This window comes from Microcaecilia unicolor, chromosome 2, assembly GCF_901765095.1.
Source record: "Microcaecilia unicolor chromosome 2, aMicUni1.1, whole genome shotgun sequence".
Classification (NCBI taxonomy): Eukaryota; Metazoa; Chordata; class Amphibia; order Gymnophiona; family Siphonopidae; genus Microcaecilia; species Microcaecilia unicolor.
Window position 1 is genome coordinate 501,201,810 of NC_044032.1, and position 13,165 is coordinate 501,214,974.

Genomic DNA, 13,165 nt, shown 5'->3' on the forward strand with positions numbered 1-13,165 from the left:
GGAATCTGTCCAACTGAAAACAAGACAGTGCTTCTGCTACAGAATTAACCACCTCTGGCATATGTCTCACTTTAATGAACAGATTTGATTGTGAGGCAATGGAGGGTTGGGTAACTTGCCCTAGATGACAAGGAGCAGCAAGGGGATTTGAACCAGGCTTCCCAGGTTGTTAGCTCAGTGCTTTAAGCACTGCTATTTCTCCTTCCCTCTCTTTTCCCTCCTTTTTGCATTTTGAGTTTCTTTAGTCACTCTCTATAGAGTTCTTGATGCAAACACTGCAGGAAGTATATGTAGTTATTTAATCTCATTTTGTATTTTCATGTTATCTATGAATCTTGTGGCTATCTAAAGAGGCAACTATCACACCACTCCCAATCTTGTGAAAGCACTATTGCTTCTTTAAATATAATGGAACAAAAAAAAAAGAAAGAAAAAAAAGAAAAGAAACAGCACAGAAAATAATTTTTTTCCATAATATTTTTAGATGCTTTCTATTGCATCCTGACTTTATCCACTCATCTACCGGCACGATGCCAGTTATTGCATTTTTTTAATTCTAGGTTTCTAATGTCTTCTATAGCAAGGTGCACATAATTACTTTCAGAAAATCTGGGTTTTCTAGCACATTATAAACCATAAAATTCTACTGCTTTGTTATCCCTTTATCTACAATCCATCTCTCCCTGTCTCTCACCCACCAAGCTCCCCCTGTTTCTCACCTAACCCACCTCGCCCCACCTTCGTCCTGTGAGACTGTCATTGGAATGCATTAGTGTTTCACTTATATATACTAATATTTATCAACATTTACTTATTTCTGATCTGAAGAAGAAGGGTCACCTTTGAAAGCTAATCAAAAAATGTATTGTCAGTCCAATAAAAAAGGTAGCATCTTATTTTCTTTTCTATGTTTTTGTTTTATTTCTATGTATTACTTTTAAAAGAAAATTAGAAAGAAACAGGAGACAAGTGAAGAAATAAAAACAACCTACCTAAACAATCCATGCAAAATGTCAAAAGAACCAGTTGGAATGGGAAAGTCATGATGATAACGAAGAAATAGTTCTAATGAAGCATTTTCGGTCATGTCAGGGAAGGAGTGCAGGAAACTGAATCAAAGACCAAGAGAGACAAAGGGACTCAGATCTAACACCTCAGCTTCCTCTTCCACAAAGTGCTGTGTGTACTGATGACCACAAGATGGAAAACAGTTATTCAATGGCTGTATTTCAAAGAGGCAGAGACATAAGTAACTTTGTAAGTCTAAGTGCTTTAAAAATACGCCTCCACGCAACTTTGTAAGTCTAAGTGCTTTGAAAATGCAAGTGTGTCACTTATAGAACGTCACAGATTTATATGTTTGACTCTACATAAAAGGAACATGCTAGTATTATTTATTGGTATCATGAGGGTGAAAGACTTACATTTACCCTGTGTAACATTTTGAAACATATAGAAGGTAATTTTAAAACAGGGCACTTAGGCAAGGAGAGAACATGGGTGTTTATGTCGTGTCTACTTTTATTCTTTCCAATGCAATGGAAGGGGTCAAGAGTATCTGTCTGTCTATGATGCAAAATAGCTGTCTAAAAATTTAACAGAATGGGATAAAAATTGGCATGAGGGGAAATCTGGTAAAAAACACAAGAAGCCCAATATTCAGCCAGCGGGGAGGGGGGGGGGGGGGAGTGCTTTTGCTTTCTGCTGCTGGTATTGAACCTGGATATTCAATGGCAGACCATATCCAGCCACTGGCATTGAATATCCGGGGGGGGGGGGGGGGGAAGGGGGTTGGCTGCTAAAAGGTTAACAGGTTAGGCCAATATTCACTACTGACCGGTTAAGTTGTTATCAGCTATTTGTGTGGTCATACTTAAGTACTAAACTTATCTGGTTAGATGCTGAATATCAACACCTAACCAGATAAATCATGCGACATAGCCCATTAGTGTGTCTAGTGAAAAAAGGACTACCATGGATGGTTCTTGCTGGCCTTCAGCCAGAGAGCTATGTGCTTCATGGGTTAGGAGAACTTGAGGCCCGCGGCTGCAAGGGTGAGGGCCTTGGGCCAGGGCTCCATATTATCTTTGGTCCCTCCGGGCACTGCTCCTGTCCCATTCTCTCTCTGCACACTGCTCCTTAGAAGAAAAGAGTCAAAAGGGTCCACTGTCTGTCTGCTCAGAGGTCTAACAGGGGCTGTCCTCCCTTCCGATTCCCAAATCCCAATTGTGAGAGGAAATATACCAGCTGAAACAGAAGTCTCTGCAGACCTACAAAATGTTAAAACAACAAAACAATACTTATAAATTAACCTTTCTTGCTCTCTCTTCTGCAAAGGCTCTCAATATTTTGTTGAACTTTAATTTTTTAGCTTCTTCACTTTCTATGGATAATATTGCAAGGCTGTTCAGACTATCTTGGAGCATGTTTGACCTTAGATATGATTTGATCAATTTTAATTTGGAAAAGCTCCTTTCCCCTGGAATAGTCAAAAATATGCATAGAGCAATAAAAAAGTGTGGAAATCCAGTTGCTCTCTCATTCAGTGCAAGGAATTCCAATATTTTCAATGGCTTTCCAAAAGATGAAGAAGGAAGAATTGGCTTTAGTGCTTCCATTTCCTCAACCAGCATATGACCATCTAAATCTGAATTGACATCATCATCATTTTCCTGAATGAGGTTGACATCAGTTAGCGCAATTTCCAAATCCACAGCATATTTTTGTAATTCCTGTTTTGGAATTTGTTGAAATGTACTTAAAAAGCCAAATAAATCAACATTTTTTTCAGTTGCTTAAACCGTGGCTCCAAAGACTGCATAGCTTTGTCTAAGACTTGGTTGAAGCAATTTACCTTGTAAGCTTCCTTGGGATCAGTAATGGGATTATCAGCAGACTCATACATAAAGTGTCGTTTTCTTTTTCGCAGTCGGTTTGTTTGGAATTCTGGAGTTACCTCCAAGTCATTTGCAAGCTCAGTTGCACTAACCAATACTTGTTCAAAGCCGGTTTCTCTATACTGTTTCAGCCATTGCAAGAGCTTTTGAAATGAAGAAAGAGCTGTGGCAAGATCTACTGTTTTACTCTGTAGCTCTTTGCTGACAAAATTAACTTGAAACAACAAGTCATACCAGAAAACCAAAGAAACAATGAATTTGTAATCTTTCATTTGGTTAGTTAATGATTCAGCTTCACTCCTTGCCTGTGGGTCCTCTGATGCTTCAGCTATTTCTATCAGTGCATCATAGAAATTGCCAGCTTGATACCTTACAGCCCTTACACTTTGTTTAGACATAATTCTCCCTAGGCCCACCCAAAATTTGTTGTCTGGCTACGCCCCGACCCAGCTTCTTAAGTCATACACTCCCAAAAGCTGTCTCTGAAAAGTAAGAATTACTGTTTCCATTCCTGATCTGTTCTATATGACCGATCAGAGTTAAGCCAAGAACGCAATAGCTCAAGCACTGAGAATAAGGAGCTCTCATGAGCCAACTTTTCAAAATGATTGAGGTTGCTTACACTCAACACAAATGAATGCTCCCTTGTCAGAATAACAGCATTTGCTCACTTTTGGGGATGCTCAAGCAGCCACAGAACTAGTACCTACTATCCGGAACCTGAGCAACTTGATCCAACGTATGTTAGTCAAATAAAATCTTAGCTTTGCTAACAGAGTGTGATTCTTGATCTTTTCCTAAAATCACAGTGGAGGGGCTGAGCCCTTTTGGATGAGACTGAGAATCTCCAGGGCAGGCGGTTCACCTGATAGCACCAAAGGCACACTCATCATTATCACACACAATCATTATCAAAGTAGAAAGATTAAGCATGCAAAATAAAATATTGAGCAGCATTCTGTGATTCTTGCAAAGAGATGAAGCTCTTCATTTCAGGATGCAAAGTGTTCTTCGTTTTCTGTTAAGGCCTGTACGTTGCATTTATTCTGAGCAGTGGAAAGGAAATGGGGTGATGCCATTGCAGTAAGGTGGTCTATGGAATTTGTGAATGTAAAAATGTATCCAACTGGGATGGAAAAAAAACTAGGGTGGGGGGGGGGGGGGGGTAGGCAGGGAGCTTTTTTATCAGCAAATCCAGGTTAGGTTGCTACCACTGAGATCAATAAACACATGGCAGGAGAGGAGACTCAGGAGAGAAAACAGTGATGTGTGAAATTGCGGACATACAGGATTATTCTGCGTTCTGTTAAATCTACCACTGAAAATTAACTGGACACTGATACATTTCCTTGACTGAAAATGTCTATTAGAGTAGAAGATGCCAATTAGTCAATGTCTACCACGTTTCATCCCTCTCCAAACTAAAATATTAATATAAAGCTGGCGGATCTTTACAATAGGCTTTAAATATCACACAAATAGTAGAGTAACAGGGATTCAAATGTACGACTAAAAGTCACATGATGAAACTCTCCTAATATACAGCAACATGGGAAACTGAAATTCACTGACTTCAAAACACAGCCATGCAACCTGCATTTCAGTCTGTATTATAACCTTCGACAAACAACCTCTCCCACCCCCCCCCCTGCGGATTATTAAAAAAAAAAGTCTGTGAGTGCCTGAATGACTGCCTACCTCCTGCTCACCTCCGAGGAGTCGATCACGCCACGCTTTCCAAGCAGCTCTTTCTCTTCCTCCCGCTCGGGCCGCTCAGATTCCCGCCCGCCCTCGAGGAAACAGGAAGTAATCATCAGAAGGCGGGCGGGAAGGCGCGTGAGCTGCTGCTGCACTGTGTCTTTTCCGGGGCGGGACTTGCTTTCGTCGACGTCGTCGTCCTGACTCCTGGCCTGGGAGTGGACTGGGAGCTGTCGTCGGGCGGGCTCAGCGGGGGGGGGGGGGGGGGGGCGGGAGCAAGCGTCACGTCAGAGGCAGGCATTCGCGAGCAGATCGGATCAGCCTCAGGATCATGTTGCGAGCGAGCAGAGCAGCAGCCGGGTCGAGTCTCGGAGAGGCAGAGGTGAGGCGCGCCGCGCGGGGCCCTATGCGACCGCCTCGGTCGCCTCTGCATGTCCCCACCTATATATCTGCATTTGGCCCCTCAGCAATATGTTAAGCTGTATTGTAGAAAAGCATTAGTATCATAGAAATGTTATTGGAATGTTCTAATTCTATGCTTATTAGATATTCCATCACTATTATGCTTGCATCATATTATCTCTGTTATTTGAATTTCAGTGCTGTTAAATGTGTATATTTTGATCCTGTTTCATAGTAGTCTTATTAAATTAGGTTGCAATTTGCTGTTTTCAAGTGTTCCTTTTCATTGTATTTATAACTAGTAAAAAAGGCCCGTTTCTGACACAAATGAAACGGGCGCTAGCAAGGTTTTCCTCGGAGTGTGTATGTTTGGGAGAGTGTATGTGAGAGTGACTGTGTGAGAGACAGAGTGAAAGTGTGAGTGTGTGTGTGTGAGAGAGAGAGTGAGTCTGGGTGTGAGTGTGTTTGTGAGAGAGTGTGTGTGTGAGAATGAGAGTGTGTGCAAGTGTGTGTGTGTGAGACACAGTGTGAGAGAGAGTGTGTGTGTGTGCGACACAGTGTGAGAGAGAGTGTGTGTGTGTGTGTGTGTGTGCGAGAGAGAGACTGTGTGTGAGACACAGATTCTCTGTGAGAGTGAGTGTATGAGACCAAGCGAGTGTGTGAGTGACTGTGTGGCACATAGAGAGTGAATGTGATACAGTGTGAGACAGAGTGTGTGAGAGTGAGAGTCAGAAAGACATTGTATATGAGAGAGAAAGTGTGAGCCCTGCCCTCCCAATCCATGCCCATCTGCCCCCTGCCCCCTCCATTCATCCTTTTCCAGCAATTCCCCTCTCTCCCTGAGCCCTGCCCTCCCAATCCATGCCCATCCATGCTCCTCTGTCACCTGCCCCCTCCATTCATCCCTATCCAGCAATTTCTCTCTCTCCCTGAGCCCTGTCCTGCAATCCATATCCATCCATGCCCATCTGTCCCCTCCATTCATCCCTATCCAGCAATTCCCCTCTGTCCCTGAGCCCTGCCCTCCCAATCCATGCCCATCCATGCTCCTCTGTCACCTGCCCCCTCCATTCATCCCTATCCAGCAATTCCCCTCTCTCCCTGAGCCCTGCCCTGCAATCCATATCCATCCATGCCCAACTGTCCCCTCCATTCATCCCTTTCCAGCAATTCCCCTCTCTCCCTGAGCCCTGCCCTCCCAATCCATGCCCATCCATGCTCCTCTGTCCCCTGCCCCCTCCATTCATCCTTTTCCAGTTATTCCCCTCTCTCCCTTCCATGACCCCCCCTCGCATCCATGCTCCTCTCTCTCCCATGTCCCAGCCTGGCCCGCCCTCTTCTCACCCCCCCCCCTTCGCATCCATGCCCCCCCCTTCGCATCCATGCTGTTGTTTCTCCCCTGCCCTCCCTCTCCCATTGTTCAACTTTACTGCCCACCCTCTTCTCTCCCCCCAACATCCCTTTTTTTTTTTCTTTTTAAATTTACCTCCGTGGCGGTTCCGGCAGTGCAGCGTCAGGGAAGGAGGCGGCGCTCCCGACGTCTCTAGCCTTCCCTTCGCTGTGTTCCGCCTTTTTCTGACGTCATCCTTGACGTCAGAAGAAGGCGGAACACAGCGAAGGGAAGGCTAGAGACGTCGGGAGCGCCGCCTCCTTCCCTGACGCTGCTGGAACCGCCACCACGGAGGTAAATCTAATATAATAAAACGCACTGTGCGTGGGTGCGATCCATTTGTTTGTTTTTTTTCCCGCCCTCGACGTCATGACGTTTGACGCGAGGGCGGGGCAGAGACGGCTGGCTGGCTTCACACCATGAATCCACGAACCCTACAGGGAGTGTTTGAGTGACTTCAGAACGTTGTCTTCAGAACGTTCACGGTGCGTTTTATTATATTAGATTGCACATTTTACAATTGTTATGCTGTCAACAAAATTGTAAGCTTGATTTTAAACTGTATCTACTGTACACCACCTTGGGTGAATCTCTTCATAAAGGCAGTTAATAAATCCCAATAAATAAATAAAAAGGTTGACAATACCACTTTACAGAACACTGTTTTGTTTGTATAAGTACCAGATTGCTGTACTAGTCCATTCAGATACCCCAAAATAAAGGCCAGCCACAAGTTGTAGGCAATATCTATTTTTCTGGATTTATTGTTACAAATGTATAGAGACCTAGATCAACCGGGCAAAAATAACTTCCTGCTTTAGGTGTTCACATAAAAGGGACGAAACAAAATATTTATTCAAAATATAAACAATTTTTACTCAACAACATGCCCTAAGGTATGAAAGTAGAAAAATCAAATAAAATCAAAGCACTGTAGCACCAGTGTTCTTCACACAATCAAAAACTAAACAATACCAAACCAGAACATCAAGCTAATCAAAAAATGTATTGTCAGTCCAATAAAAAAGGTAGCATCTTATTTTCTTTTCTATGTTTTTGTTTTATTTCTATGTATTACTTTTAAAAGAAAATTAGAAAGAAACAGGAGACAAGTGAAGAAATAAAAACAACCTACCTAAACAATCCATGCAAAATGTCAAAAGAACCAGTTGGAATGGGAAAGTCATGATGATAACGAAGAAATAGTTCTAATGAAGCATTTTCGGTCATGTCAGGGAAGGAGTGCAGGAAACTGAATCAAAGACCAAGAGAGACAAAGGGACTCAGATCTAACACCTCAGCTTCCTCTTCCACAAAGTGCTGTGTGTACTGATGACCACAAGATGGAAAACAGCTATTCAAGTACACCTACCAACCGAACCAGACAGAAGACATTCATTCCTAACACCACAGCATCTAGCAAGCTAAGAGATACAAATTTTCTTCTAGCCCAGATTAGCAGGCATATACTTAATGGCTGTATTTCAAAGAGGCAGAGACATAAGTAACTTTGTAAGTCTAAGTGCTTTAAAAATACGCCTCCACGTAACTTTGTAAGTCTAAGTGCTTTGAAAATGCAAGTGTGTCACTTATAGATCGTCACAGATTTATATGTTTGACTCTACATAAAAGGAACATGCTAGTATTATTTATTGGTATCATGAGGGTGAAAGACTTACATTTACCCTGTGTAACATTTTGAAACATATAGAAGGTAATTTTAAAACAGGGCACTTAGGCAAGGAGAGAACATGGGTGTTTATGTCGTGTCTACTTTTATTCTTTCCAATGCAATGGAAGGGGTCAAGAGTATCTGCCTGTCTAGGGTGCAAAATAACTGTCTAAAAATTTAACAGAATGGGATAAAAATTGGCATGAGGGGAAATCTGGTAAAAAAAACACAAGAAGCCCAATATTTAGCCAGCGGGGAGGGGGGGGGGGCAGTGCTTTTGCTTTCTGCTGCTGGTATTGAACCTGGATATTCAATGGCAGACCATATCCAGCCACTGGCATTGAATATCCGGGGGGGGGGGGGGGGGGGGGGGTTGGCTGCTAAAAGGTTAACAGGTTAGGCCAATATTCACTACTGACCGGTTAAGTTGTTATCAGCTATTTGTGTGGTCACACTTAAGTACTAAACTTATCTGGTTAGATGCTGAATATCAACACCTAACCAGATAAATCATGCGACATAGCCGGGTTTTCTCCAAACTGCCCCACCCCTAAAACTACTCTCCAACACACTCCAAACAATTATCTCCCCAACTACCCCTCCATCCTGTAAACTGTCCAATTCCCAAAAACTACTCCACTGCAACTACTCCACCACCCCACAAATTTCCCCTTTTCTAAAAAATGCCTTCTGCAACTGCTCCCAACCCAAAACCTACCTCTTGCAACTGCCACACCTCCGTGCATACTGCTCACACACCCAAAATATATTCCCTGCAACTGCCATATCACCCCAAACTGCTTCACGCCCTACACTTACCCCCTGCAAACTGCCCTAACCTCAAAAACTACCTCTACACAATTGCCCACTATCCTGTAAACTGCCCCATCCTTTAAAACTACCCCTACACAATTGCCCCATCATCCCACAAACTACCCCAGAGCATCCCACATACTGTCCAAACCCCCATAACTACCCCCTGGAATCATTCACCACCCCACAAATTGCCCTACCACCATTAGACCCCCCCCCAAACCACCCTAAATGCTCCAAACTACCCCGTCCCCTAAAACATGCCACCCCACATCTGCTCTCACTCCACTATTTTCTTCCACAAACACAAAACATGTATTGCACACACACACAACAGAGATACACATAAATACATGCAGACACCACAGATACACACTCAGGGAATGTAAATAATTCCCTCTCTATTTCATTTTCTTTGTTATTAAAATTCTAATGTGAAAACTACTTCAAGAATCACACTGTTTTCTTATTGGATACTATTGGGCTCATTTTCGAAAGAGAAGGACATCCATCTTTCGACATAAATCGGAACACGGACGTCCTTCTCCCAGGGACTTCCAAATTGGTATAATCGAAACCCGATTTAGGACGTCTCCAACTGCACTCCGTCACAAGGACGGCCAAAGTTCAAGGGGGTGTGTCAGAGGCATAGCAAAGGTGGGACTTGGGCGTGCCTAACACTTGCACGTCCATGACCCATAATAAAAAAAAACAAGGATGTCCCTGACGAACACTTGGACATTTTCACCCGGATGTGTTTTTATTACGACTAAGGCACAAAAAGGTGCCCAAAATGACCAGATGACCACCGGAGAGAATCAGGGATGACCTCCCGTTACTCCCTCAGTGGTCAGTAACCCCCTCCCACCCTCAAAAAACATCTTTAAAAATATTTCGTGCCAGCCTATGATGTCATACTCAGGTCTATGACAGCGCATGCAGGTCCTGGGAGCAGTTTTAGTGGGTACTGCAGTGCACTTCAGACAGGTGGACCCAGGTCCATACTCTCCCTACCTGTTACATTTGTGGAGGAAACAACGAGCCCTCCAAAACCCACCACAAACCCACTATACCCACATCTAGGTGCCCCGTTCACCTGTAAGGGCTATGGTAGTGGTGTACAGTTGTGGGTAGTGGGTTTTGGGGGGCTCAGCACACAAGGTAAGGGAGCTATGTACCTGGGAGCAATTTATGAAGTCCATTGCAGTGCCCCCTAGGGTGCCTGGTTGGTGTCCTGGCATGTCAGAGGGACCAGTGCACTACAAATGCTGGCTCCTCCCACGCCCAAATGGCTTGCATTAGGACGTTTTTGACATGGACGTCTTTGGTTTCTAAAATTGCCTAAAGTCAGAAACGTCCATGTCTAGGGACGTCCAAATATAGGGACATCCAAATTTAAGGATTTGGACATCCTTGACGGTATTTTCGAAATGAAAGATGGACATCCATCTTGTTTCAAAAATATGGGATTTCACCGTTTTGCAAGGACATCCAAATCGTAACTTGGACGTCCCTTTCGAAAATGCCCCTCCAAGTGTATTGCCAAGTGTACACGCTTGCTCTTCTTGAAGAAATTGAAGACTTGGCTGTTTGTAGGTGGATGCCCAGTCTTCCAGTTTCCTAAGGTCTTCCTGCCATATTTCACCGTCCGCACGTGTTTTAACAACCTTGAATAGTGTTGTAACATCTGCAAATTTGATCACCTCATTCGTCATTCCGATTTCCATATTATTTATACATATGTTAAATAATACCAGTCCCAGTACAGATCCCTGTGGCACTCCACTGTTCACTCTCCTCCATTGAGAGAAATGACCATTTAACCCTACCCTCTGTTTTCTGTCCAATAACCAATTCCTAATCCACACCAGAACCTTGCCTCCTATATGTCCCTGGACTTTTTTTTTGTTGTTTAAAGCCTATCTGCAGTTCTCTAGTTCTCTCCCCCTCCCCCTGCCCCAATCCCTCCATTGTAAATGAGCCTGCCTTCCTGCTCACATTTTAACTGGTAGCAGAGACTGTAGGTAGGATCCAGCCAATGGGAAAGCAGTGGGGGTGTAGGACTGGAAGGCTGCTCTAGTCTCAGAAAGGAAGGGGGTGAGCCAAGTGGAAGTTTCTGTATTTGGCTGGGGGCAAAAGAGAAATTAACACATGCACAAACACACACAAACATATATACCCCTTTTCTCCTCCCACACATAGATGTATTTACATGTAGAAGGGTTGGAAAGAGCATCATGAGCCATGCTTTGCATACTTTCCCCACTCATATAAGGTAACATGTGCTTATATGCCTTTTTACAGAATAGCCCGCCGGAAAGCCAACATGCAAAGTTACCTATGCTCTGAGGCAGGAGTTACTATGTATGCATACAGACCTGCCAAGTCTCCCGCATTCTGCAAGAACTTAGACCAGTTCCTTATATCTTGATTAACTGTACAAAGAACTTGCCTTTAGTTTAGACACCCATTTATACCAACTGACTCTGTACCACGCATCATGTCCCCAGGGCCGGTCTTAGCAAGTGCGGGGCCCTATGCAGACCAACTTAGTGGGGCCCCATCCTAGCCCCGCCCCACTGTAGCTCCGCCCCACCATAGCTCCGCCCCATTGATAAGATTATTCCATTTTTAGAAAATTTTTTTATTTATGAAATTTCAAATAAAGACAAATGAAGCTAAACTTGTACAAAAAAAACTGATTGAAATAATAAGCACAATGCTATCATGAAACCTCCCCTCCCCAGAAATTCAGTTCAAGTCCACTACAATTAGTAGTTCCAATTCTCATAACAAAGGAGAATAAAGGAAAAATATTAAGAAAAGATTCAGTACTTTCAAATTCCCCTATTACTCTGTAACCCATCAAACCAGAGAGGCAAGTAGCCAAAAAAGAGGTAAGTGCAAGGTTCCCATTAAAGACAAAACCACAACACATTTACAGTACCAAATGTTTCCATAAATCAGGTATATTACAGATAGACTGACTGTCCTAAATCTAGTCCTCCTGCTCCTGGGTGTGCTGCTTTGAAATCAGCTCCCCCTGCTGCCGCGAATCTTCCATGAAGAAGGAAAAATTGACTTTTGTGCTTCCATTTCCTCAACCAGCATATGACCATGTAAATTGACCAACATCTGAAGGACTGTTATTGAAAAAAAAATACCCATTAGTGTGTCTAGTGAAAAAAGGACTACCATGGATGGTTCTCCTTCAGCCAGAGAGCTATGTGCTTCATGGGTTAGGAGAACTTGAGGCCCGCGGCTGCAAGGGTGAGGGCCTTGGGCCAGGGCTCCATATTATCTTTGGTCCCTCCGGGCACTGCTCCTGTCCCATTCTCTCTCTGCACACTGCTCCTTAGAAGAAAAGAGTCAAAAGGGTCCACTGTCTGTCTGCTCAGAGGTCTAACAGGGGCTGTCCTCCCTTCCGATTCCCAAATCCCAATTGTGAGAGGAAATATACCAGCTGAAACAGAAGTCTCTGCAGACCTACAAAATGTTAAAACAACAAAACAATACTTATAAATTAACCTTTCTTGCTCTCTCTTCTGCAAAGGCTCTCAATATTTTGTTGAACTTTAATTTTTTAGCTTCTTCACTTTCTATGGATAATATTGCAAGGCTGTTCAGACTATCTTGGAGCATGTTTGACCTTAGATATGATTTGATCAATTTTAATTTGGAAAAGCTCCTTTCCCTGGAATAGTCAAAAATATGCATAGAGCAATAAAAAAGTGTGGAAATCCAGTTGCTCTCTCATTCAGTGCAAGGAATTCCAATATTTTCAATGGCTTTCCAAAAGATGAAGAAGGAAGAATTGGCTTTAGTGCTTCCATTTCCTCAACCAGCATATGACCATCTAAATCTGAATTGACATCATCATCATTTTCCTGAATGAGGTTGACATCAGTTAGCGCAATTTCCAAATCCACAGCATATTTTTGTAATTCCTGTTTTGGAATTTGTTGAAATGTACTTAAAAAGCCAAATAAATCAACATTTTTTTCAGTTGCTTAAACCGTGGCTCCAAAGACTGCATAGCTTTGTCTAAGACTTGGTTGAAGCAATTTACCTTGTAAGCTTCCTTGGGATCAGTAATGGGATTATCAGCAGACTCATACATAAAGTGTCGTTTCTTTTTCGCAGTCGGTTTGTTTGGAATTCTGGAGTTACCTCCAAGTCATTTGCAAGCTCAGTTGCACTAACCAATACTTGTTCAAAGCCGGTTTCTCTATACTGTTTCAGCCATTGCAAGAGCTTTTGAAATGAAGAAAGAGCTGTGGCAAGATCTACTGT

The 13,165-nt window shown here is 43.2% G+C and overlaps 1 protein-coding gene across 2 annotated transcripts in view; it reads right to left on the bottom strand.

Annotated features, from left to right (window-relative positions):
* Nucleotides 1–1,093, bottom strand: part of LOC115462595 — a 69,423-nt gene extending 68,330 nt beyond the window's left edge. For both annotated transcript variants that reach the window (XM_030192592.1, XM_030192590.1), the window contains exon 1: nucleotides 993–1,093. In XM_030192592.1, coding sequence (XP_030048452.1) covers nucleotides 993–1,044 — 52 coding nt within the window. In that variant the 5' untranslated portion in view covers nucleotides 1,045–1,093. The remainder of the gene's footprint in view (nucleotides 1–992) is intronic.
* Between the last annotated feature and the right edge of the window lie 12,072 nt (nucleotides 1,094–13,165).